The 26,910-nt window shown below is 40.9% G+C and overlaps 1 protein-coding gene across 2 annotated transcripts in view; it reads left to right on the forward strand.

Moving 5' to 3' along the window:
• PUS7 (pseudouridine synthase 7) overlaps positions 1-21,064 on the forward strand; it is a 45,997-nt gene extending 24,933 nt beyond the window's left edge. For both annotated transcript variants that reach the window (XM_029927514.1, XM_029927520.1), the window contains 9 exons: positions 1,384-1,512; positions 2,765-2,890; positions 11,707-11,768; positions 12,597-12,757; positions 13,714-13,840; positions 15,082-15,183; positions 17,452-17,581; positions 19,319-19,410; positions 19,973-21,064. In XM_029927514.1, coding sequence (XP_029783374.1) covers positions 1,384-1,512; positions 2,765-2,890; positions 11,707-11,768; positions 12,597-12,757; positions 13,714-13,840; positions 15,082-15,183; positions 17,452-17,581; positions 19,319-19,410; positions 19,973-20,109 — 1,066 coding nt within the window. In that variant the 3' untranslated portion in view covers positions 20,110-21,064. The remainder of the gene's footprint in view (positions 1-1,383; positions 1,513-2,764; positions 2,891-11,706; positions 11,769-12,596; positions 12,758-13,713; positions 13,841-15,081; positions 15,184-17,451; positions 17,582-19,318; positions 19,411-19,972) is intronic.
• Positions 21,065-26,910: the final 5,846 nt, after the last annotated feature.

Here is a 26,910-nt window from a genome sequence, read left to right on the forward strand (position 1 = left end):
GTGTGAATAAAGGAAATCTCGGATATTCATTGTTGTTGTTTTTTTTAATTTATTTATTTTGACAGAGAAAGTGTAAGCAGGAGAGGGCCAGAGAAAAGGAGAGAGAATTCCAAGCAGGCTCCATGCTATTAGCACAGAGCCCAGCACGGGGCTCGAACCCACAGACCATGATATCATGACCTGAGCCAAAGTCAGATGATGAATGAGCCACCCAGGCACCCCATCTGATACTCATTTTTAAATGAAAAAAGTAAGATGCTGAACAATTTATAATGTAACAGAATTTGTTTCCTACAAGGGAAGATCTGGGTATTACATGGTTGTGCTCACTTTGTGAAAATTCATCAAGCAGAACACTTATGAGTTGTGTATTTTTCTATATATGTGACATTTGTGTTAAAAGCTTCCAAAAAATACCTAAAATAGAGGAGACAGTAGGTACTTATATGCTTCTCTATGCAGAAAATGTTTCTGGAAGGAAACAGAAGCTGTTAAGCTACTGGTGGGGAGAGATGTTAGGGATAGAGAAAGGACAAAAGTTTGTCAGTCCTGTATTTGTTTTTCTACATATGTTACTAAGGAATTTTTCATGAACACTTTCTAATACCTTTTACATAATAGCAAGGCATGCTTTTGTGATAAGATTCCATCTCTATCCCTATCTATAATGTGTTTTTGAAGAAATGAATGGGAGGCACCTGGGTGGCTCAGTTGGTTAAGTGTCTGACTCTTGATTTCACCTCAGATCATGATCTCATGATTTGTGGGTTTGAGCCCCACATCAGGCTCTGTGCTAACAGTGAGAAGCCTGCTTCAGATTCTCTCTCTCTCTTTGCCCCTCTCCTGCTCTTTCCCTCTCTCTCTCAAAATAAATAAACTTAAAAAAATATATAGAAAAACAAAGGAAAGAATGGGAGGAATATTAACAGATTTTTTTCAGGTGATGAAACCATAAATTGTGTTTCTTTGTACTTCCCAAGTTTTTTGTAGCAAGATGATAATATTTTTCAGAAAACGAGACTGACTCTTTAAAATGCTTAAGAACAATCTCTACAGTTGTATGGAATGGCACTCTGCTGTTAACCCCTGGCTGCACCCAAACATAGCAGATTGCACTGATGTGATTGTCCTGTTATTCGTTACAATTACCATGAGGCTTTATGAGTATAAACATGGCTCTGGTTACATCTGTCCAGGAGGAGGGGACCAGGACCATTCCTGGCAGGAAGTGGGAAGCACGCTCCCCCTGGCTGCTGGGTGCCCCCTCCCTCGTCAGAGCTTGCTGCAGTCTTGTTTCAAGTAGAAACCAACAGTAGAGTGTCCTGGACTGGACAGTGTTTCATGATCCTCTTTGTGCTGCTTTTTTTCTTTTGTGTTTTTTAGAATAACTGCTCAAAGGCTTGCGCACTTGAACAAGTGCTTGATGAACTTTAAGCTAGGGAATTTCAGCTATCAGAAAAACCCTCTGAAACTGGGAGAGCTTCAAGGGAACCACTTCACTGTTGTCCTCAGGTAAAGACCTGCAGGTAGGAGGGCAGGAGAGAGAGGGTCATGCTGGAGCACCTCGTGTGTTCGGACCATTATCCGAATCTGGGTGAGCGGTACTAATGGTGTGGCAGGAAAGGAAGGCAGAGCGGAGCCCAGCAGGGCCAAGAGAGCAAGTACTTCTGGAGTATTTGTACCAACGCCCCCTCACCTCTCAAAACTTGACCTTTCCTTCGGAGAGCAGCTGTCTGCTTCAAACACGGGGTGTAAAGACAAACAGCCTATTGTTTCCGCCTACATGCAGTGCTTGGATGGGCAAACTCACAGACACAAGAAGTAGAGTAGAGGTTACCTGGGGTGGGGGACAGAGGAGGGGGAATGGAGAGCTCTTTTTTTTTTTTAATTTTTTTTTAATGTTTTATTTATTTTTGATACAGACAGAGCATGAGAGGGGGAGGGGCAGAGAGAGAAGGAGGCACGGAACACGAAGCAGGCTCCAGGCTCTGAGCTAGCTGTCAGCACAGAGTCTGACGTGGGGCTCGAACCCACGAACCTGAGATCTGACCTGAGCCGAAGTCGGAGGCTTAACCGACTGAGCCACCCAGGCGCCCCAAGGAGAGCTCTTATTTAATGGGTGCAGAGTTTCCCTTTGGGAAGAGGGGAAAGTTCAGGAAGTAGATCATGATGAACGTTGCACAGCATCGTCGGTGTACTTAATGCCACTGTGTTGTGTACTTAAGAACGACAAACATGGTCAGTTTAATGTTATGGGTATTTTGCCACAGTAAAGAAAAAAAAAGTCCTCAGGAGGCAGAAACCTGTAGGGATAAGGAAAAGGCAGGGAGAGGCGCCTGGCTGGCTCCGTAGGAAGAGCATGTGACTCTTGATCTCAGGGTCATGAGTTTCAGCCCCACATGGGGTGTAGAGATTACTTAAATAAAACTTCAAAAAAATTTTTTTAATGTTTCTTTATTTTTGAGTGAGAGAGAAAGAGCGTGAGTGAGGGGGTGGGGAGTGCAGAGAGAGAGGGAGACAGAATCCGAAGCAGGCTCCAGGCCCTGAGCTGTCAGCACAGAGTCCGATGCTGGACTTGAGCCTGTGAACTGTGAGACCATGACCTGAGCTGAAGTCGGACGCTTAATAGACTGAGCCACCCAGGTGCCCCTAAAACTTTTTAAAAAGGGGGGAAAGGCACGGAAGCCAAGCCATATCATTTATGATATGTATCCCTGAATGTCTTTGGCTAAATTTTTTCTCTGGGAAATTTGGGCCCTAACAGAAATATAACAGGAACTGATGAACAAGTTCAGCAAGCCATGAACTCTCTCAAGGAGATTGGATTTATTAACTACTATGGGATGCAAAGGTTTGGAACTACAGCTGTCCCCACATATCAAGTTGGAAGGTTTGTATTTCATTTCTTAACTTTCGTTTGAAAGAGCTCTTGTAAAAAAAAAAAAAAGTAATTTTTTTTTTGTTGCTGTTGTTTTTAAATTTTTTTAATGTTTATTTTTGAGAGAGAGAGAACATGAGTAGGGAGGGGCAGAAAGAGAAAGAGACACAGAATCCAAAACAGGCTCCAGGTTCTGAACTGTCAGCACAGACACCAACACAGGACTCAGACTTAAAACCGTGAGATCATGACCTGAGCTGAAGTTGGACACTTAACCAACTGAGCCACCCAGGCGCCCTGTTGCTGTTGTTTAAAATTATTCATGTATGGGCCAAATGAACCAGTGTCTCTCATCAACTGATCCATAGCATTCTTCTAATTTTTTGTGTGTTTTACAGTAATACATGTACATGGTAAAAAAAAAAAAATCAGTATTCAAAAGGATATAACCTGAAAAGTAAGTTTTTCTTCCATCCCTCATAACTCATCTTGGGATTCTGTTTTTAATTTCCTTTTTTATAGATAAATCATGGGTTAGTACAATAAGCAATTGGATGACTCCAACCTAGAGTAGCCTGACAGAGATGATGTAGTTTGTGATCTCTGTTAACAAGCACTTCCCAGTTTATTAAACTTCCATCTCCACTCTCCCCGCCTTTGAAGACAGTGGCATAGGCTGTAAATAGTGTGGTAAAATTTATTTTAAGAAATCTAATTCTCTTGGGGCGCCTGGCTGGCTCAGTTGAGTGTCCAACTTTACAGGTCATGATCTCACTATTCATGAGTTTGAGCCCCACATCAGGCTCACTGCTGTCAGTGCAGAGCCTGCTCCAGATCCTCTGTCTCCCTCTCTCTCTCTGCCCCTCCTCTGGCTGCACTCTGTGTGCACTCTCTCTTTATTTTATTTTATTTTATTTTATTTTATTTTATTTTATTTTTATGTCTTTATTTTGGGAGAGCAAGACAGCGTGAGCAGGGGAGGGGCAGAGAGAGAGGGAGATACAGAATCTGAAGCAGGCTCCAGGCTCTGAGCTATCAGCACAGAACCCGACGTGGGGCTCGAACCCATGACCTGAACCGAAGTTGAACGCTTAACCGACTGAGCCACCTAGGCGCCCCTGCACTCTCTCTTTAAATAAACATTTAAAATTGTAAAAGAGAAATCTGATTCTATTTTAGGCAGTAAATAGGGAATCCCTCTAACCTAGGGTGGGAATTCCATCAATAAATACTTAGACTGTTGACCTCAGCATTGTTGGAGCCTCACGTTGGGTGTAGAGGTTATGTAAACAAATAAGTAGGTAAATAAATAAATGACTGAATAGTTGGGTTCATAAACCTAAACCTGCATATGCTGTTCTGCTGTCCAGTAGACTGTTACATAAAGCAATCATTCTCGTGGGAGTTAGAATTGTAGAGGTTATGAGTTGGAAGTAATCTGAGAGATTACATAGTTTGTGTTCTTCCAGTGTTTCAAGCCCATGTTCTAGCGAAGGTGGAGTTTAGGGCTGAGGTCTGCTGGAGCTCCCCAGTTTTCCCCTGTAGTCCTAGGAACAGAGGACTTTTCCTGACTTCCACTGCATGGTTGCAGCAGCTGACCACGGTTGCATTTGTTCATGTGTTTTTAAAAACACAACATGGTAACAATCTGTTACGTAGTATTTCCTCTACCTCTTCAGGCAGTGTTATAAAGGTTAAAAGCTCAGGCAGTGAAGTCAGACTTGGGTTCTGAGCCTCAGACTACTCATCTGTAAATTGGAGGTCATAATACTAACCCCACAGAGTAGTGAAAAGAGGTGACATGGTATCTATGCAGTGTCTGTTTCTGTGCCTTGAATATAGTAAGTGTTCAGTAAGCAGAAATAATATTTTATTTGACAGAGCAGGGGAGAGGGGTGGAGGGGGAGAGAGGAGGGAGAATCTTGAGCAGGCTCCATGCTCACCACGGAGCCTGATGGAGGGCTGGATCCCATGACCCCGGGATCATGACCTGAGCCAAAATCAGGAGTCGAACCCTCGACCAACTGAGCTACCCAAGCATCACCGGAAAGTAATATTTTAAAACAAAAGCATGCTAACCAGAGAAAGAATTTTTGCCAAGAAAAAACTAAAATAACTGGTAATCATTATTATTAGATAATAAATGATAATGTTTTCAATCTTGCTAAATGGTCAGAAGACATTGATAAAGAGAGTGAAGATGTTAATTATATTATGGGACAGAATATTTAAGGGAAAGCTGTATCAGCTTTTGAATTTGTAATGAATTTGGCAGAACAGCCATGATACCCTGCAAATTTTGTGTTCCAAAGATAATGTAAAGTGATTAATGAAACTAAGATCAGATTTATCAAAAATAAACAAAAAAGAACAAAAATTATATTGCATGCCTTAAGTATACAGTGCATTCAGTATTTCAAACCAGCAGTTTCTACAGCATAAGAATAATTTCTAGCTTCAAAGCACCCCATTGTTACCATCATAGGAAAACAGAAACCAAAAAACCCTTAGAGTTTAAAGATGGAAGGATAACATATCTAAAAGAATATTTTTTTAAATTTTTTTAATGTTTTATTTTTGAGACAGAGTATGAGCTGAGGGGAGGGGCAGACAGAGAGGGAGGGAGACACAGTATATGAAGCAGGCTCCAGGCTCCAAGCTGTCAGCACAGGGCCTGACACGGGGCTCGAACTCATGAGCTGTGAGATCATGACCTGAGCTGAAGTCGGATGTTTAACCAACTGAGCCACCCATGCATCGCTACATCCAAAATTTTTAAAGAACTCTTACAAATCAAAGACAAAGGGACAAATGACAATCTAAAAATGGGCAAGTGAGAGGCACCTGGGTAGCTCAGTCTTTTGAGTGTCCAACTCTTGATTACACCTCAGGTCATGATCGCAGAGTCTGGGATAAGCCCACATGGAGCCTGCTTATGATATTCTTTGTCTCTCTCTCTCTCTCTGTTTTTGCCCTTTCCCCACTCACATACACATACACTCTTTGGAAAAAAATAACTAAAATAAAAATGGACAAGTAGTCTGATTAGACCTTTCTCCAAAGAACATAGATTAATGGCCATTAAGCACACACAAAAAAATGTTCAAAATCATTAGGGAATCACTAATCATTAGAGAATAGCAATTTAAAACCCCAGTGAGCTATCACTTCACATCCACTACAAGGGCTAAAGTCAAAAAGGCTGACAAAAACAAGTGTTGGTGAGGTTGTGAAGAAATTGGAAACCACATACACTGCTGGTAGAAATATAAAATTGTGCAACTGTTTTAGATAACAGCCTGGTTAGTCCACAACATCAAATATAGAGTTACCATAGGATGCAGCTGTTGCACTCCTAGGCATATACTCAAGAATTGAAAATACATGTTGATATCAAAGTTTACACCAATGTGTATAGTAGCCAAGAAAAGTGACACAACACAAATGTCCATCAACTGATAAATGGACAAACAAAATGTGATGTATCCATACAATGGAATATTATTCAACAATAAAAATAAAAGAGAGGGCCTGGGCAGCTCAGTTGATTAAGCCTCCAACTTTTTTTTTTTTAAGTTTTATTTATTTGCAGAGGGAGAGAGAATCCCAAGCAGGCTCCATGCTGTCACTGTGAGCCCCACGTGGGACTCAGATCCATCAACGATGAGACCATGACCTGAGCTGAAAACAAGAGTCAGAAGCTCAACTGACTGAGCCACCCAGGTGCCCCAAACCTCTGAGTCTTGATTTTGGCTCAGGTCATGATCTCATGATTTGTGAGATTGAGTCCTAAGTCAGGCTCCAGGCTGGGCATGGAGTCTGCTTAAGATTCTCTCTTTATCCCTCTCTCTACCCCTCTCCCCTTAAAACAAACAAACAAACAAAGAAACTGTAAAAAAGAATGGAGTATTGACACATCTACAACATGGATGAACCTTGAAAACATGCCAAGTGAAAGAAGCTCATCACAAAAGGCAAAATATTGTAGGATACATTTGTATGAATTATCCAGAATAGGCAAATCCATAGAGAGAGGTATTGATTAGTTGTGTCTGTATCTGGGGGAGGAGTGATAGACAGTGACTACTGATGGGTGCAGGATTCCTTTCTGGGTGATGAAAATGTTCCAGAATTGGTTGTGTGATGTTGCACAACTCTGTGAGTGTACCAAAAGCCATTATATTGTGCACTTAAATGGATGAATTACATGAATATATGAATTATACCTCAGTAAAACTTTTTTTTAAATGTGGGAATAAATCCTTGCATGTATGGTCAAAGAACAAGGGTGACAGGATCATTCTTGTGGTAAATGGTAATGGACTGTCTTTTCAACAAGTTTGTTGGGGAAATTGGATACACACATTAAAAAATGAAGTTACACCCTTATCTTATGCTTACAAGAATTAATATAGATCAAAGACTTAAACATAAGAGCTGAAACTATAAAATTACAAGAAAATGGGAAAACCTCATGGCATTTGGTTGCTGATTTCTTGGCTATAACATCAAAAGAAAAAACTAAGTTGGACTCCAAAAAATTTAAGATATTTGTGTACATTATCCAGATGGCTAACAGACACATGAAAAGATGCTCAACATCATTCATCATCAAAATACAAATAGAAATACAAATAAAAAACATGATCGGATACTACCTCACACCTGTCAGAATGGCTAAAATTAACAACACAAGAAACGAGATGTTGGCAAGGGTATGAAGAAACTGGAACCCTCCTGCATTTTTGGTGGCAAGGAAAATTGGTGAAGCTACTCTGGAGAACAGTGTGGAGGTTCCTCAGGAAACTTAAAATAGAACTACTCCATAATCTAGTAATTGCACTATTAGGTATTTATTCAATGAATACAAAAATAAGATTCAAAGGGGTACCTGCACCCTAGTGTTTATAGCAGCATCATCAGTAGCCAAACTATGCAGACAGCCCAAACGTCCATGACTGATAATGATGAATGTGGTGTGTGTGTATATATGTGTATACACACATATACATACAATGGAATATTAGGCTTCAAAAAGAATGAAATCTCGCAATTTGAAATGATGTGGCTGGAGCTAGAATGTATCGTGCTGAGCAAAATCAGTCCAAGAAAGACAAATATTATATGATTTCACACATATGTGGAGTTTAAGAAACAATGGGAAGGGGAAGGGGGAAGAGAAGAGAGGGATATAAATCACAAGAGACTCTTATTTTTTTAATTTTTTTTTTTTTTGAGAGACAGAGAAAGACAGTGTGAGCAGGGGAGGATCAGAGAGAGGGAGACACAGAATCCAAAGCAGGCTCCAGGCTCTGAGCTAGCTGTCAGCACAGAGCCTGACCCGGGGCTCGAACCCATGAACCCATGAACCGTGGGATCATGACCTGAGCCAAAGCCGGACACTTAACTGACTGAGCTACCCAGGCGCCCCAAGAGACTCTTCATGATAGAGAATAAGTAGGGTTGATCGAGGGAGGTCGGTGGGAGATGAGATAGATGGGTGATGGGTACTAAGGAGAGCACTCATGATGAGCACTGGGTGTTGTATGGAAGTGATGAACCACTGAATTCTCCTAAAACCTATATTGCATAGTATGTTAAATAAAATTTAAAATAAATTTAAATTTAAGAAAATAAAAAGGTTTTGTGTCCAAAGGACACCATCAACAGAATGAAAAAGCAGCCCACAGAATGGGAGAAAATATTTGCAAGTTATGTATCTGATGAGGGGTTAATATCCAAAATGTATCGAGTTCCTACAACTCAATAACCACAAACCACCTGATTTTAAAATAGGCAAAGAACTTGAATTGACCTTTCTTCCAAGAAGATGTATTTAAAAAAAAATTTTAATGTTTATTTTTGAGATTGAGAGACAATGTGAGCAGAGGAGAAGCTGATAGAGAGAGAAAGGGAATCCAAAGCAGACTCCAGGCTCTGAGCTGTCAACAGAGAGCCTGATACGGGCCTTGAACTCCCAGACCGCAAGATCATGATCTGAGCTGACGTTAGACACACGACTGAGTCACCCAGCCACCCCTCTTCCAAGAAGATATATTAATGACTAATAAACTAATAGTGAAAAGATGCTTAGCATTACTAATTACTGAGGGAATGCAAATCAAAATCACCATAAGATACTACTTTATTCCCATTAGAAATGCCATTACTTAAAAAAAAAAAAAAGAAAATAAGTGTTGAAGATGTGGAGAAATGGGAACCCTTGTACAGTACTGGTGGGAGTATAAATGGTAGGCTCTATGGAAAATGATATGCTGTCTCTTCAAAAAATTAAATGTAGAATTAGCATATGGTCCATAAGTACGATTTTTGAGTAAATACGCAAAAGAAGTGAAAACAAACGTACAACAGATATTTATACACCTATGTTTTGGGGCATTATTCACCATATCCAGAAGAAGGAAGCATCCAAGTTTCCATTAACAAGTAAATGGATAAACCAAACACAGTACACAGATATAATAGACTGTCATTTAGCTCTGACAGGAAGGAAATTGTGACACATCTACATGATGGATAAACCTTGAAGACCTTTATGCTAAATTGAGTAAGCCAGTCACAAAAGGACAGATACCCATAATTCCTCTTACGAGAGGACCTAGAATGGTTAGATGCATACACAAGGGTGAGTCCTGGTTGCCAGGAGCTGGAAGGAGGGGGAGATGGGAGCTAATGTTTAATGTGAACAGAGTTCTGTTGAGGAGGATGTAGAAGTTCTAGAGGGGGGTAGTCCTATTCACAACAGTATGAATACACTTAGTGCTGTAGAACTGTACACTTTAAAGTAGCTAACATGAGTTCTATGTTCTATGTATTTTATACAATTCAAAAAAACAAAGGTAAAGAAGGAAAGGTAACAAAGTAGAAAACATCTTCATGTGTAGTGGGCCATATAGAATGGCCTATTAGAACCAAATCTGTGAATATTTAATATGGCAGTGTATACTGAACTTGCATGTATAGGGTCACATCTTAAACTTTGCAATATATTGTACCACCTGTTGGCAGACAGACCTGTTCTGCGAAGGGCCACATAGTAAATGTTTTAGGCTTTCTAGGCCATGGAGTATTCATAGAGCAACTCACCTCTACTGTTACAACAGTGTGAATGTAGTCGCACACTGTGTAAATGGATGAGCACAGCTGTTTTACAGTAAAACTATTTACAAAATCAAGTGGCTGGCCAGATAACAAAGGCTTTTGAATAAAGATGTCTTCCTATGATATCTTGCAGACCAATGCCTAGTCCTCAGTTAGAACTCTCTTCTCTTTGGAGGTGATGCAGATAGCCTACTCAGCTACGTAATATGTCACCCAGGAGAATATTTAAAGACTGATAGAGCAAGGCTTATTCCAGGACTGCAAGGATGGCCAGCAATAGGAAATCTGTTACGTAATTAATCATATTAGCTGATAATCCATATGGTCACATTATTGGATACCAAACAGCATTTTATACGGTTTAATATACAAAAGTATCCCATATAGGTTAACTTAAATATGAAAAATAAAAACCCTCGTTAACTAAAACAAAAATTAATAGACGATATTTCTACGTTTTTATGGTCAGGAAGGCCTCTCTACGGATGACTCCAAGACCAAAAATCTTAACAGAAAAAAGTTTCAGATATGACACACAAAATAGAATTTTTGTATGGCAAAAGATAATATAATAGAAGTTAAAGGAAAAATTGTGCACACTTACAGATGTATCAAAAAAAGTCATAGGCATGTCTTGCTGGCTCAGTGTAGCACATAACTCTTAAATCTCAGGGTTGTGAGTTCAGTCCTCATGTTGGGTATAGAGATTACTTGAAAATCTCTAAAAAAAAGAAAAGAAAAGAAAAAGTCATGAAAAATACACTGTAAAGTGTTAATTTAGGAGCACCTGGGTGGTTCAGTCAGTTAAGTGCCTGACTTCTGCTCACATCATGATCTCGTGGTCTGTGAGTTCAAGCCTCTCATCAGGCTCTGCTGACAGCTCAGAGCCTAGAGCCTGCTTAGAATTCTGTGTCTCCCTTGCTCTCTGCCCCTCCCCCACTCACATTCTGTCTCTCTCAAAAATAAATGAATGTTTAAAAAAATAATAAAAAATAATAAAGTGTTAATTAAATTAGATTACAGGTAATCTTTCTTATGTACTGCCTGATTTTTAAGAAGCAAGTATAACTTATAATCAATAAAAATAAAGATATTTCCGTTTGGGCCAGAATAATAATGAGGGATAAAGTGTTACCTATTCTGTTTGTCTAGGCAAGAAGGTTTTAACACAGGGGAGAAATTTCTTGAGAGGTTTCAAAGAAGTTTTAGTACAGATTTGTACAGATGCCGTGTTTAACAGCTTAATGACTTGGTAGTATTTATACTATTAAAAAACCATGATGTAAGGGACACCTGGGTGGCTCAACTGGTTAAGCGATCGACTCTTAGTTTCTGCTCAGGCCGTCATCTGTGGTTCCTGGGGTGGAGCCCGCATCAGGCTCTGTGAGGGCCGTGTGGAGCCTGCCTGGGACTTTCCTCTCTCCTCTCCTCCTCTCTGCAGCCCGCTCCCCGGCTCGCTCTCCTTCAAAATAACTAAATATTTAAATAAATAAAAATTGATGTTAAGTGTTAATAAGTAAACATTCTTAATTTTCTTCTCTTTTAAGTTCCTTTCTCATTTACATTTGAAACCTGTATTATTAGTTTTTCAGCTTACTTTTAAGTTTAAAATATATAGAACTAACATGTTTGTTACTATACAGATTACAGCATATAAAATTCATCTTAATGCAAAATTAAGTAAAATAAATGCTATTTAATTTTAGAGCTATATTGCAGAATTCCTGGACTGAAGTCATGGATTTAATATTGAAACCCCGTTCTGGAGGTGAGAATAAAATTCATGTTAATGAAAAAAAATTGAATATCTTGTTGGTATTCGTGAGATTGCTTTGAATAGAAAATATGTGTATATATTGGGTAAGTATTTCAGAAATTAAAAAAATTGTTTTTATAGTAAAATAAAAAGGATAGTTTATCTTTTCAGAAATTATATGTATATATTTGAGGTTTATAATTTATCCTGTTTTCAGCCACTTAGCCCATCTAATTTATTAATTCTAAAATATTTCCTTTGCCCAGTACACTACTAAGTCTCTGAACATGCAGGAATGGTTACTTTGTTAAAGCATAGTGTAGTAGAAAGTAAAAACTGGGCAAAAAAGTGTTGAGGATTTTTAGTTTGAAGAGTTTGTTAAATACTTTCCAAAAAGTACATCTAAGTTCATACTGCCTGATTTAAATACTACTGTACAAATTATCAAAGCAATTAGGCCTTTTAGCTAATTATTCATTTACAAATTAAAGAGAGAAAGTTGTCTCTCTTTAAGGAGGGTTGCCTGTTAAATTTGTCCACAGTAGAAAAAGAGATGGAAGAAAGAACTCCCTGGGTTTTGTCTTCTGTTGAATCAGCTGTGATAAGGGGACTGTAACCAACTTTAAATCCTGGGCTGGGGGGATGTTGACGTTTCATTCTGTACTCTTTACCTGTCCCACCTTTTCACCTTCTGATGGGTATCCTCAGCTGAGCAGAAGCTGTTCAGAGTACCTGTATTACAAAGAGCATTTTCTACTTGTGTGTTCTCTAGGAAACATGTTACATTATGGAAATCCGTCTATTTGATACATTGTTTTAATACAACTTTCTCCTCCCCAGCTGAAAAGGGCTACTTGGTTAAGTGCCGGGAAGAGTGGGCGAAGACCAGAGACCCAGCCGCTGCCCTCAAAAAACTGCCTGTCAAAAGGTGTGTGGAAGGGCAGCTGCTGCGAGGACTTTCAAAATATGGAATGAAGAATATAGTCTCTGCATTTGGCATAGTGAGTGCTATTTGTGAAGTCAGGCAAATGACTTGAGGTGGCTTAATGCTTTTTAAATTTTACCTTTTCGTATTGTACCAAAGTTTGAAGGAGCGGAAGGTAAATAAGGATCCTTGGGTGATCTCAGAGTCGTGTGGTACCTGAGTGATCCTTGTTTGTACCCTGAACAGTGACGGGGGAGGGCAGTGGGTGCGGCGGGCGTCGGCAACACTTCTTCACATGGAGGGCTGAGAAAAAGCATGAACGTGGTAAATACTGTCCACAAGGAAATTTTCATTTAAATCCAGTATCTTGGTGCTTGAGAAATTCAGAATCCATCTTAGAGTTCGCTTCTTGATCGTTCCCCACCTGCCTCAGTAGGAGGTTGCACAGGAAACATCCTAGTGATTACATTTTAGTTTGGTTTCCTTGTGGTTGCTCAGGAGTAGGTGCCGTCTTGGCAAGTGGGGCCTCTGCCGGTATTCAGATGGCTGTGATTCCACGTGGACCAAAGTTTAGCTCTTAAACTTAACGTCTTACTTACTCTCCCCCTGGCAAACAAGAAAGAATTTTTGCTGCTGAAGTCAGTTGTCCGTTCAGTCATTCAGATTTTCTCCCTCCATGGCCGTTAGCAGGAAGAAAGCACTGTGTGCTGTGTAACTGATGTGTGACCTCTAGAGTTTGAGGGCTGTGGCTTTGGCCCGTGAGCTCCACGGGACCTGCTTTATTTGCATGAATGTGTGGGAACCGCTGCAGTGGAAGCCAGTGAGGTCCACCCTGTAGTCAGAGGGCTTCTGTCTCTAAAATCGATTGCCATGCATCAGTCACTGTTTCTATAAGCTTTTAGATACATGAGATTTGAGCTATGAGCTTCTTGTCCTGGGGTCACCACTGAGCAAGTGAGAGGTCTCGAAAAGTACGGTACTTTTAATACTCAGAATATGTATTTTTTTCCTTGCCCATTTCCCTCCCTCCAGATACCAAGAAATAATCGCTTAATGTATATTCATAGCTATCAAAGCTATGTGTGGAATAACATGGTAAGCAAGAGGATAGAAGAGTACGGACTGAGACCCGTCCCAGGGGACCTCGTTCTCAAAGGAGGTAAAAAGGCAGATATGCTCTTGACTCCACCAAGCTAGGCGTTAGTCATTTGACACTAGGGCTTAAAATCCAGCCTGGCCACTGCTTAAGAGAGGTGGGGGTGGGGATGTCTAGTAAGGTTAAATGGAAAGGCATCATAAGCTCATACTGAACAGTTTGGATCTGAGTCTTTAATCAAAATACGCATATGATTTGAGTAAGTGCCTGACTCTCTCTGGGTCTCTGGCCTCCATTTTCTTGGCTAGAATAAGATTTGAATAAAATGTTGCCTTAAGTCTTTTTCCACACTTTAACCTGGGTCTAGCAAATAGTCCTCTACACTTCTGGACGTGCCTAGGCCCCTCAGCTGTTGTCCTCCAGTTTTAAAGAGTTTAAAGCGCTTGACCGGAGCTCACCTTACCTGCGGGCCGTGATGTAACAGACAGTGAGCGCTCACTCTGTGGCAGCAGTGTCCCTAAAACGCACAGCGGGCTGCTGCTGATGCCCTGCCCCCACCATGTGCCAGGCCTGGTGCGAAGCCCTTTGCCTGCCTCTTCTGGTTTAAAGCAAACCCAAAGTGCTCTGTGAAGTGTCCCCTCTGTTCTCCAGACGAGGGTCACACGAATCCACAGCTGGGTAAAAAAAGAAAAGGCAGGGATTCAGAATCAAAGTCGGCCTGTTTTCCCAAGTCCGTGTTCTTCTGGCACACCTCGCCACTCTTGCGCTATCTGAAGGCGTAGCCTGCTCATCTGTATGTGTACCCAGTAAGTCCACTAAGGGTCCTGTTGAGAAATTTTGATTATCCTGAATTAATAGGCTGTAACCTCCTCCAATGTTGATTGCATCCAGTGTGTCTTAATATCCCATGTGCCATCACATTTCCTCCTCTAAATGCAGATTGATTGTTTAAAATTATTCTTTTCTCAAAATGCATACAATGGTAGTAGCTTTCTAGATAGTGTTTTGTAGGGTTGTTTAAAAAGGGAAAAGGAGCTGTTTTTTTAAAGTGTTCTAAAAACATGAGGGTGCAGCTGAGAAATAAATGGGGTTTGGTTTTGTTTTGTTGACTTTCCACTTCTTCTAAATACATGATTTTCTTTCTTGGATAGAGCAGAAGACAGAAAGATACCTAACTTAATTTCCTTAAACTTTGTAGGCCTCTCATCCTGGGTTAGCTTGCATATAATTTTTGAAGATCAAGCTAATGAAAATATCACCGATTTTCACAGTTTTTCTCAATTTATCTATGTGTCAATTTGCAGCAACAGCCACCTATATTGATGAGGAAGATGTTGATAATTACTCCATCCATGATGTGGTAATGCCTCTGCCTGGTTTCGATGTTATCTACCCAAAACATAAAAGTAAGTTCCCTGCCAGGGGAAAGTAGATAAAACGAAACCTAACATATGTAAGCCACTCACTAGCTGCCAAGAATTGAGAGAGGGGAAAAATATCAGTGTTTTAAATATAATTTTAGAACTTTCATTTCCATCAGACTTGGAAATGTTTAATTTCAAACATTTATAAACCAAGTTTACATATATAAGGTCTCCCTGAAAGCAATGTATTCAAATGGATAGTCAAAAAAATTTTTTTTAATTTTTTATTTTAAATCAGCTCTACACCCAGCATGGGGTTTGAACTTACAATCCCAAGATCAAGAGTTGCATTTTCCACGGACTAAGCCAGCCAGACGCCCCTGGATAATTTAAATTAAGAAACAAAATGGTGGAAAGGTGCCTAGGTGTCTCAGTCGGCTAAGTGTCTGACTTCGGCTCAGGTCATTATCTCATGGTTTTGTGAGTTCGAGCCCAGTGTCAGTCTCTTCACTGACATCTCAGAGCCTGCTTGTGATTCTCTCTCTCCCTTTCTCTCTGCCCCTCCCCTACTCACACTGTCTCTGTCTCTCTCAAATGAGTAAAAACTTAAAAAGCATTTTTTTCCCCAGGGGTCAGAGTAATTATTTTGCTTATCAATGTTATATTCCTTGAAACCATACAAATTGCAGACCAATTAGGAATTAGCACCCTTCTTTTATACTGCAAATACTTAGAAAAGTTAGTTACCTTCCACTCACATATTGAATAATATAATCAGATTGCTGTGCTCCTAATTCTTCCATGAGGTTGAGCAAAGAAAAGGAGGAGGGAACGAATAGGAGAGGAGACGAGAAGGGAGAGGGGAACGGTCTGCATGCCCTGGTGGCACCACGAGGCCCAAGAAAACTGATGCCAGGAACCAGCCAGAAGGAACACGCTAAGATGCTCAGAGCCACACTTGTTCTCTTTCCAAGAGAGAAAAAATAAACATTCTTTTCTTTCTATACTTCTCAGAATCCAAAAGTTGGGCTAATGCCAGTTAAACCATAAATTCAGTACAGCCTTTGACAAAGCCCGTTCATGAAAACCTTGTGGCTATGACAGGGGCTCGCACTCTGGATGGGTGTGTGGATAAGTTACATATGTGCACTTATGAATAACTTGAATAAGGAAATCAGGGCGCCTGGGTGGCTCAGTTGGTAAAGTGTCCAACTTCAACTTAGGTCATGATCTCAACGGTTCATGGGTTCAAGCCCCATGTCAGGCTCTGTGCTGACAGCTCAGAGCCTGGAGCCTGCTTCAGATTCTATGTCTCCCTCTCTCTCTACTCCTCCTCTGCTCCCACGCTCTCTCTCTCTGTCTCAAATATAATAAATATCAAAAAAAAAGAATTGATTATCATGTTTGCAAATTATGTTTCCCAAAACAATACTAATTATATGAAAAATAATTTTTTAAAGAACTACAGAAGGCATTTAATAGGGCTAAATATAAATTCTTAACTTCTGTAAAGGTCCAGTTTGATAGTAGTCTGTATAAAAAGTATCTGAGTTCTTACTGAACATCATTCTGCTACCCTGAGGCAGATGAAGAGTTTTGTGGAGAATATAGCAGTGTCAGAGGAGGGATAGTTGAAAGAATGTGTGTGTGGCCTCGAGAAAATATGGCTTAAAGGTCCACCACTTGTGAGAACATGTGGGAAAGGGCAGTTAACCTGCTGTGTTCCGAAGCAGTCAACAGAAGTTATAAAAAGACATTTTAGCTTGGAATAAGGAACTTTCTAACAATTGCGTGCCTTACAAAGAAGTTACCCTAAATGGCAACCTGCAAGCAAAGGCCAGGTGACTATCTCTCTCTTGGGTGTTATTAAAAAGATTCTACATCAGGTGCGAGGGTGAGCCAGATTGTTTTCCCAGGTCTCTTATTTTTATACATTTATTTATAACTGCCTTCTTCAGAAGGAGTTTGAGGCCTCTGTACATGGTCTCTTTAACTCTGAGCATGTTATAAGTTATAGGTTAATAACTTCTCTTGCAGTGGCCTTTTATAGTTCGCTTGAGAACCCTACACCCCAAATACCGTGGCTGCTTGTGAGAGATAACTTACAAGTTGGTCAAATCTAAGCTGGAGAAATCTAGTCCTAGCAGTAAATTCCTAAGTTTTAATTCTAGAGAACAGGCTAGATTATAAATGAGAAGGACAAATTTTGTTAGGATGCCCTAACTGAATTTACATGTTACTCTATTTGTCGTCTGGCTGAAGGTGGCTTGCTGACATGATACATTCCAGCTAACTTTTTGTATTTTGCAGTTAGTGAAGCCTACAGGGAAATGCTCACAGCAGACAATCTGGATATTGACAACATGAGACACAAAATTCGCGATTATTCCTTATCAGGGGCCTACCGAAAGATCATTATTCGTCCTCAGAATGTCAGTTGGTGAGTGATAGTCTGGAAGGAAATAGAACTGATTTAGTATGTGAGATTTAAAGCTTTTGCATCACATGTTTATTGTCCAGTGTTTACAACCTGGCATAGAAGCGTTACTTATTATTACTGTTATCATTGTTATCTACCTGCATTTTTCCAATCATCAGGAAACAAATGAGTGAAAATGCTTAAGTTTACATTTTATAGACCTTGCTACATTATTGAAGAACTGTACAGAATGGGACACCTAGATAGCTCAGTGGGTTAGGTGTCTGACTTCTGTTCAGGTCATGATCTCACGGTTTGTTGGTTTGAGCCCCCTGTTGAGCTCTGTGCTGACAGCTCAGAGCCTGGAGCCTGCTTCAGATTCTGTCTCCCTCTCTCTCTGCCCATGCCCCACATGCGCTCCCCCCCCTCTCTCAACAATAAAAATAAAATAAGCATTTGAAAAATAAAAGGAAGAAGGCACACTGCATGGCTCAGTGGGTTAAACGTTCAACTTCAGCTCAGGTCATGATCTCATGGTTCATGAGTTCAAACCCCGTGTCAGACTCTGTGCTGACAGCTCAGAGCCTGGAGCCTGCTTCAGATTCTGTGTGTGTCTCCATCTGTCTCTGCTCCTTCCCCACTCATACTCTGTCTCTCTCTCTCTCTATCTCTCTCTCTTGAAATAAGTAAACATTAAAAAAAATTTTTTTAAAGGAAGAACTATGCAGAGAGTAAACTTTTCCCCTACTTTGAAAAAACTAAGGGGGCACCTGGGTGGCTCAGCTGGTTAAGCCGCTGATGTTGGCTTAGGTCATGATCTCAGAGTTCATGGGTTTGAGTTCTGCATTGGGCTCTGTGCTGACAGCTCGGAGCCTGCTTTGGATTCTGTGTCTCCCTCTCTGTGTCCCCTCCTCACACTCTGTCTGTCTGTCTCTCTCTCAAAAAATAAACATTTAACAAAATTAAAAAAAAAGAAAACACTAAGATTTGCCTACAAAGCTGTCCCTGAGCAAACTATCTTTCTTTATAGTTAGCTCTGAGTTCCAAGCACTGATCTGTTTGCTTTAATATGTTTAATATGTTTGCTTTAATATGTTTCTGAAGAAAAAAAAACGTGTTATTAACTCATCTAAAATATTTCAGTATATTTATTTGATAATTTTATAAAACTCAATTCTGTTTCATAATTTAAAAAACTAAATCCTGAATCAATTGTCCATTCCTGGGAGGTTCTCTGTCTTTCCTCTCTCTGTCTCTTTCTCTCCCTTTCTCTCTTCCCTCCTCTTTTCTGGATTGTGGGATGAGGTTGGCCAGGTTGGACTTGGTCTTCCCCACCCCAGAGAGCAGTTCCTGGTGAGTAACTCAGTGTTGTTATAGGTGATGACCACCCTGGAGAAGATAGAAATGCCATTACTAATTCAGTCGCATCTTCACCGAGTGAAGTTTAATACTTATCACCTACATAGAAAAAGAATTTCCATCCTGAGGGAAACATTTTATGGTTTTGTTTGTTTGTTTGTTTACCTGGACTGCCATCAGTTGTCACCTTGCTGTATGATTATATAAAAGCAATACTTACATGTAAAGTCTGGCCCCGTGGCCCTGTTCTATTATTATTTTTCAGGGGGAAGTAAGAATACTCCCCCTAGAATTACTTACCTCAGGGCTGTGTGTTTTCCTTTCTGAGCAAGTGGCAATAAGCAGCTATAGTACCTATTGTGGAAGTTCACATTCATACTTTACTTGTGTGTTTTGAAGGGAAGTCGTTGCATATGATGATCCCAAAATTCCACTCTTCAACACAGATGTGGACAACCTAGAAGGGAAGCCACCACCAGTGTTTGCTTCTGGTAAGTTTACTCAGCCTTCAGCTCTGTGTCCACTTGGAAATGTTTTTTCAGACAAAAATATAAGTTAAAGGCTAAACTCTTGTGATCACCACCACCTTCCACCTGCCCAGTGATGGCTGTTTTGTGTTTTGTCCTCTTGATTTCATGATGTCAGGTGATTATAAACAATAGATTTCACTGAACTGAATGGACATTACAGAAGGTTATGGTGTCAGGTGATTGAGTATTTACTCTGCCCTGAGTGAACAAAGGTGAGGGGAAATCAGGAACAGAGTGTAAAACATGAAATCCGCACTGTCCTTGTCAACTTCTAGCTGCTATTCCGTCATCTGTTGTCATTCTGTGACCTTTCTGTGAAGGTTCCAAGTAGAATTAGCATCGGGATTCGTCTGGACCACAGACTCCCCGATCTCACTTCCACGTTTTATTCTCTGAGGCCCCCCAGGAGGCGGCGTCTGCAGAAGGAGCCCAGTTCTTTCCTTTCTGCAGGATTATATGACGCCCCCAGTCTGTCTGCAGCCGCCTGCCGTTCCTGACCATTCTCTTCTTTCTTGCCCGGCAGAAGGCAAATACAGAGCTCTGAAGATGGATTTTTCCCTCCCTCCTTCTACCTACGCTACCATGGCCATTCGCGAAGTGCTAAAAATGGACACCAGCATCAAGAACCAGACCCAGCTGAACACCACGTGGCTCCGCTGAGCCCTTTCTCCCAGACGAGAACATGCAGATGGATGTTTGCTGGCTTCCCGCTCAGTCTTCTCTTAGTACAGACCCATAGGTGTATTTTAGATCTTTGTAGTTCAAGACTGTTTGTATTTTTTTAAGTTTTTATTAGCTTAATTTGCAATATTTGTACACACATACAAACCCTGAGGATCCTAATTCTAGCTCAGAGAATATAAATTGATCAGAATATATTTCAGGTGCTTAAATCCTAGTAAAACGTCAGCTTTACTGGCTTTATGATCATTTAAAAGGACTTTTCAGTTTAAATTTGCAGTTTTTGGTTTTGCTATATTCTTAAAGGATGACGTGAATTTTTAATGTAGCCACGAATGGAGTATGCAACAATGCATTTTAAGAGAAAATGCTACAAAGTAAATCTTGACTATGGGTAAATAGAGGACCCCCACCACCACCTATAAGTACAGTACTCATGCTTATGTAAGTGATGATAAAACATCTCCAGGTTCATAGACGCATCATCTAACTCCCATGCCAGCTATAGGTAGGTGTTGAGAGATCTTTTAGTTGAGTAGCTTTTGCATTTATATTACCATTGCCTTGCCGGGCAGTTGTATGATAGGAGTTTTTTCTCAGCGTAAACATGTGCTGCTCTTTTTATTAGTCAAGGTGTGATTTTTACTCTAGGTGCCTTTTATGTTCGGAATGCTTTCCACTGGACTGGTATTTGTCCACAATTAAATGACAGCAGAGAAAAAACTTTAAACCTTTACTAAAGGGCTCCTCCAATCAGCATCACCCCATGTCACCTTCGGCTTAGGGATTTCCCTTTCTGGCATTGTGTGAGACTTTCCTCTGGTGTGAGAGGCAGAACGTGCCTTGCCAAGGGTGTGTGACGTAATTGTCCCAATTTTTATTTTCTACCATTTCTAGAAAAAATATAATAAATATTTTTTAAAACTCCTTTCTAGTTATGGGTGTTTTATTTTTAATTTAATTTATTTATTTTGAGAGAGAGAAGCCACAAGCTGGGAAGGGGCAGAGAAAGAGAGAATCCCAAGCAGGCTCCACACTGTCCGCACAGAGTCTGACGCAGGGTGCAAACTCACGAACCATGAGATCACGACCTGAGCTGAAGTCAAGTGCAAGTGTGAGATGGCATGAAAATCCTATAGTTGAGTGGCCAACTGTCTGACTCTTGGACTACATTGGACTGGATTCAAGGTTATTCTCACAACAACACCCCTCACCTGATTTCCATTGCGCCTTCTAGAAAGAAAGATGCTTCTGTACCAGGAGCATCACCCCATAGCAGGGTGGGTGGCATTTGTCCCGAAACTGGCAGTGGAAGATTGAGAACTTGTGTTTTAATGGTGTCCATTACACTACAGAGGTGAAAACATGTTAGAAATATCAATGGTAAATAACCCTTTCAGCTGGCTGATTTCTAAAGAATCTTGTCCTACAAAAGCCAAATATTTTAAATGTATATTGGACTGTTTGTACTTTCTGTCCAGTGCTGGCGAGGTACTTTCCTTCATCAGACTGATTAGTGAGGAAGTGCTCATTAAGGGGACCTAACTCTGCCTGATGCAAGCGCATTCACTAGTTCTGCATTTATAAATTTACAGTACTAGAAAAAAATAGTCCAAACAAAGAAATGATCACTTCATCTAGGAATACTTAGGGCTGGATGGGATGAGTTAATTCTCCCCTGCATTAGGCAACAACCAGTTTGTGCATGTTTCCTCTTTTTTTTAAATCTTTTTTTTTTAATTTTTTAATGTTTTTTGTTTATTTTGGAGAGAGAGAGACAGCATGAGCAGGGGAGGGTCGGAGAGAGAGGAGGACACAGAATCTGAAGATAGGCTCCAAGCTCTGAGCTAGCTGTCAGCACACAGCCTGACGCGGGACTCAAACCCACGAACCGTGAGATCATGACCTGAGCCGAAGTCAGACACTTCACAGAGCCACCCAGGCACCCTGCATGTTTCCTCTTAAATACCAGATGGAAAATAGTGAATCAGGCAGAATCTTAGAGACTTTTTTTAATATCTTATTTTTGAGAGCATGCAAGCAGGGAAGCAGGGGACAGAAGATCTGAAGCGGGCTCTGTGCTGACAGCAGTGAGCCTGATGTGAGGCTCGAACTCATAAACCATGAGTTTAATGATCTGAGCCAAAGTTGGACATTCAATGGACTGAGCCTCCCAGGCTCCCCTTTCAGAGCCATTTTGAGACTCTGGCACACCATTTAACTCCAGGAATCAACCATTGCCTTCACAGAGATGTCAGGACATTTTATTATTGTTAACAAAGGGGAGACATTTCTCTGAGCCAAGTTTACAAGCTTTGAAAGCAGTCTCATCCTTAACTATACCTTGTGTTTTAAGTTTTTGCCTAAAATAACAAAAGACCATTATTTTGTTTTATTATGATATAAACCCTGCACTGTTTACTAATGAAATAGTAAGCTGAATAATTATACTATCAACTGATTCTTTTCATGGTTTCATGTTGTAGATGATAACTAGGCAGTTATTACACTCATTGAAAAAAATATTTCCTGGGGCACCTGGGTGGCTCAGTCAGGTAAACATCCGACTTCGGCTCAGGTCATAATCTCATAGTTTGTGGGTTCGAGCCCCGCTCAGAGCCTGGAGCTTGTTTCCAGTTCTGTGTGTCCCTCTCTCTCTGCCCCTCCCCTGCTCGTGATCTGTCTGTCAAAAATAAATAAATGTAAAACAAAATATTTCCTGATTGAGTCCAACCAAAAAATGAGCAGCACGTGCAGTAGCATATCGGTGCTTAAACCTTTACTCGTGACTCCAGGCAGCACGTATTAGTACAAACTGGTCTTTGTGTTGGAATGCTTTGTGTGACCAATTTTGCACTAAAAAATAAGGATTTGTGTCTGTGAAACAAAATAGAATCTATATGTGTGTGTGTTAACTTCTGGTCTGTACTGATGTGTGTATATGTCGTATTTTGAAATAAAAGCAATGTACCCATGTCATTACCACACATGACAAAAACACAATGGAAGAACTCAGAGCTGAATGGCCAGGTTTTGCCCTTTATAAATCCAACAGTACATAACAAAGGATAACTTAACAGTTTTTTTGTTTGGTGAAATCTGCTTTCCTACTTAATGGGGTCATATTCCTATAGGCTAAAATTTCTCAGTTTGGGAAATTGAAAAATGTGAGGGACAAATATGGATGTTTCCAGGGGAAGGAAAGAGGACAAGTGTGTATACACACACACACACACACACACACACACACACACACACCTACACATACATAAAATACATAAATATTTTAATGTTTGTTTATTTTGTTGTAATGTTTATTTTGAGAAAGAGTGACAAAGAATGCAAGCAGGGGAGGGCCAGAGATAGAGGGAGAGAGAATCCCAAGAAAGCTCTACACTGTCAGCACAGAGCCCAAAACAGGGAGCTCAAACTCAGAAACTGAGATCACGGCCTGAGCTGAAATCAAGAGCTAGACACTTCACCAACTGAGCCACCCAGGTGCCCCGATAACCTGTTTTTTTTTTAATATTCTGTTTATTTTTGAGAGAGAGTACTGTGTGCCAACAGGGGAGGGGACAGAGGATCTGAAGCTGTCAGTACAGAGCCCTACGCGGAGCTTGAACTCACAAACTGTGAGATCATGACCTGAGCCGAAGCCGGAAGCTTGACTGACAGAGCCACTCAGGCGCCCCTAGGTACGCTGACTTTTTATACAATTTTATGTGCTCTAGTGTTTTCAAATAAGACCCCCTGCTCTAAGTGCTTCCCAAACTTTAACATGCATAGGAATCACCCGACAATCCTGTTACACTGTGGACCATACTTCAGGAACTCCAGGAGGAGTCGGAAATACTTTGCATTTCTAACAAGCTCCTAGAGGGTCGTGTGCTGCTCATCTGCACACACTTGGGGAAGCAAGACTCTAGGCCTGCAATGGCCAGTGAGGCAGGCACCAGCCGCTTACGGTTAATTTAAATGTAAGTTAAGTAAAATGTAAAATCCAGCTTCTCCGTCACCCTAGCCCCGGTCCAGCTGCTCTGTTGTGAGGGCGGGGGAGAGGCTGCTGTGTTGATGTCACTACTCTAGATAACAAATCAGTCATCCCACACACATGGGAATCTACATTGATCAGGAGTGACACCAGCGACCCTCATGATCAAGGGCACATGCTCAGCATGTTCAAGTGGGAGGACCTTGCAGTGAGATTCGGGGCCCTTGTTAATGATTGAAGAGTTCCCATTTGACATAGATCACCCCAGGAGTGTCCCTGAAACTTGCTTTCATTTTCTGGCTTTCTCCAGGACCACCTGTGATCCTGTTTTCTCCTTTCCTGTCCTTGCTTTCATCCAGACACCTTGTCCAAAGGTTTCTGTAAACCTGTCTTAAGACTCTATGGCTTTGTTGCTCCATATGGGAAAATTATCCCCAAAAGAGTCTTAACTGCTGTAATTTAAAATATTCCTGGGACACCTGGCTGGCTCAGTTGGTTAAGCATCTGACTCAATTTCAGCTCAGGTCATGATCTCCTGCATTCGTAGGTTCAAGCCTCATGTTGGGCTCTGTGCTGACAGCACAGAGTCTGCTTGGGATTCTCTCTCTCTCTCTCTCTCTCTCTCTCTCTCTCTCTCTCTCTTTCTCTCTCTCTTTCTCTCTCTCTTTCTCTCTGCCCTTCACCATTCATGCTGTCTCTGTCTCTAAATAAATAAATAACGTTTTAAAATGCTCCTTCTTGGCTGGCACACACTGTAACTTCTAACAAGCAGGATGCCAACAAGCAAGGATAGTAAGAGTCCGCGTGGTTTTGACATGTTACCAAGAGTACAGAGATGATTGTGTTCCAGTGTTTCCACCTGTGCTGAGGACTCCTGGTACGTGGCCAGCATGTAAGAGGAGGCGCCAGGGGATGGTGGGAGAAGTTCTTCAAGGCCTTTATCTTTAATGCGTACTTCTATCCCGTCAGAAGCTCCAAATGTTTCTTTAGAACCATGCTGCCCAATAGAAATATAATGTGTGCCTCGTATGTAATTTAACATGTTTTAGTACCATATTAAGATAGTAGGAAGACCCACTGATAGATGAAGGAATAAAGACATACAGGGGTGCCTGGGTGGCTCAGTTGGATAAGGGTCTGACTTTTGGTTTCGGCTCAGGTCATGATCTCACAGTTTGTAAGACTGAGCCCTACGTCGGGCTCTGCACAGTGCAGAGCCTGCTTGGGATTCTCTCTCTCCCTTTCTCTCTGCCCCTCTTCTCTTCTCTCTCTCAGTATAAATTAATAAACAATAAAAAGAGACACATATAATGGAATATTGCTTGGCTTTAGAATGAGATCTTGCCATTTGCAACAACATGGATGGACCTAGAGGGTATTATGCTAAAGTGAAGAGTCAGACAGAGGAAGACAAATACTATATGACTTCACTTCCCTGTGGAATGTAAAAACCAGAAGTAGATCCATAAATTCAGAGAATAAACTGACAGTTACTGGTGGAGGAGGGATGGCAAAAGAACGAAGGAGTGTGGGAGGTACAGGTTTCCAGTGTTACTGAAGGAATAAGTCATGGGAAAGGCACAACTTAGGAAATAATAGTCAATAATACTATAATAGCATTGTACGGCATTGTGGTAGCTTGTGAGCAAAGCATAATGTATAGACTTAATGACTCACTATGTTGTATGCCTGACACTAATGTAACATTGTATCAACTGTACTATCATTTTTAAATCTTTTTTTTAATGTTTGTTTATTTTTTAGAGAGAGAGACACAGAGTGTGTGTGAGCAGGGGACGGTCAGAGAGAGAGGAAGACACAGAATCAGAAGCAGGCTCCAGGCTTTGAGCCATCAGCACAGAGCCCAACGCAGGGCTCAAACCCTTGAATGTGAGATCATGACCTGAGCCGAAGTCAGAGGCTTACCCTACTGAGCCACCCAGGCGCCTCTGTACTATCATTTTTAAAAAGTAAAAAGGGACACCTGGCTGGCTCAGTCAGTAGAGCATGCAACTCTTGATCTCGGTGTCATGGGTTCATGCCCTATGTTGGGTGTGGTGATAACTTAAAAAAATTTTTTTATCTAAAAAGAGACAAGGAGATTAACTTTAATTATGTGTTTTATTTAGAGACACCTGGGTGGCTCAGTTGGTTAAGCGTTTGACTTTGGCTCAGGTCATGATCTCACTGTTGGTGTGTTTGAGACCCACATAAGGCTCTGTGCTGAGAGTGTGGAACCTGCTTGGGGTTCTCCTTCTCTCCCTCTCTGTTCCTCCCCTGCTTGTGCTCTCTCTCTCAGTATAAGAAAATTAAAAAATAAACTTTGAGATATACATAAATAAAAGCTAAACACAGTGGGACCTGACTGGCCTAGAGTGTGCCGCTCTTGATCTCAGGGGTGAGGGTTCTAGCCCGTATTGGGTATTGAGATTACTTAAAAATAAAAATCTTAAAAGCTAAATTTATTCAGCTTTTTGTACTAAGTCTTTAACATCCAGTGTGTGTTTTACACTTAGACCAGGCCTCGATGTGGACTAGCCATTTCCAGGGCCCCTCAGCCATGTGTGAACAATGACCATCCTGTTGGAGAGTGAGGTTCTAGAAAGACCCCTTTATTGCATGTCATCGGTACAGTGGTAAGTTTGTCTTGAGTGTTAAGGTTGGAATATGTAGGCTGGGAGTAAAGCTAGTTAAGTGTGATTTTGAAATGCTTAGTACATCATTAAGTTTCATGGGAAAGCCAGTTAAATATGATTTTAAAATGCTTAAGAGATTATTAAGTTTTATGG

This window comes from Suricata suricatta, chromosome 2, assembly GCF_006229205.1.
Source record: "Suricata suricatta isolate VVHF042 chromosome 2, meerkat_22Aug2017_6uvM2_HiC, whole genome shotgun sequence".
Taxonomy (NCBI): domain Eukaryota; kingdom Metazoa; phylum Chordata; class Mammalia; order Carnivora; family Herpestidae; genus Suricata; species Suricata suricatta.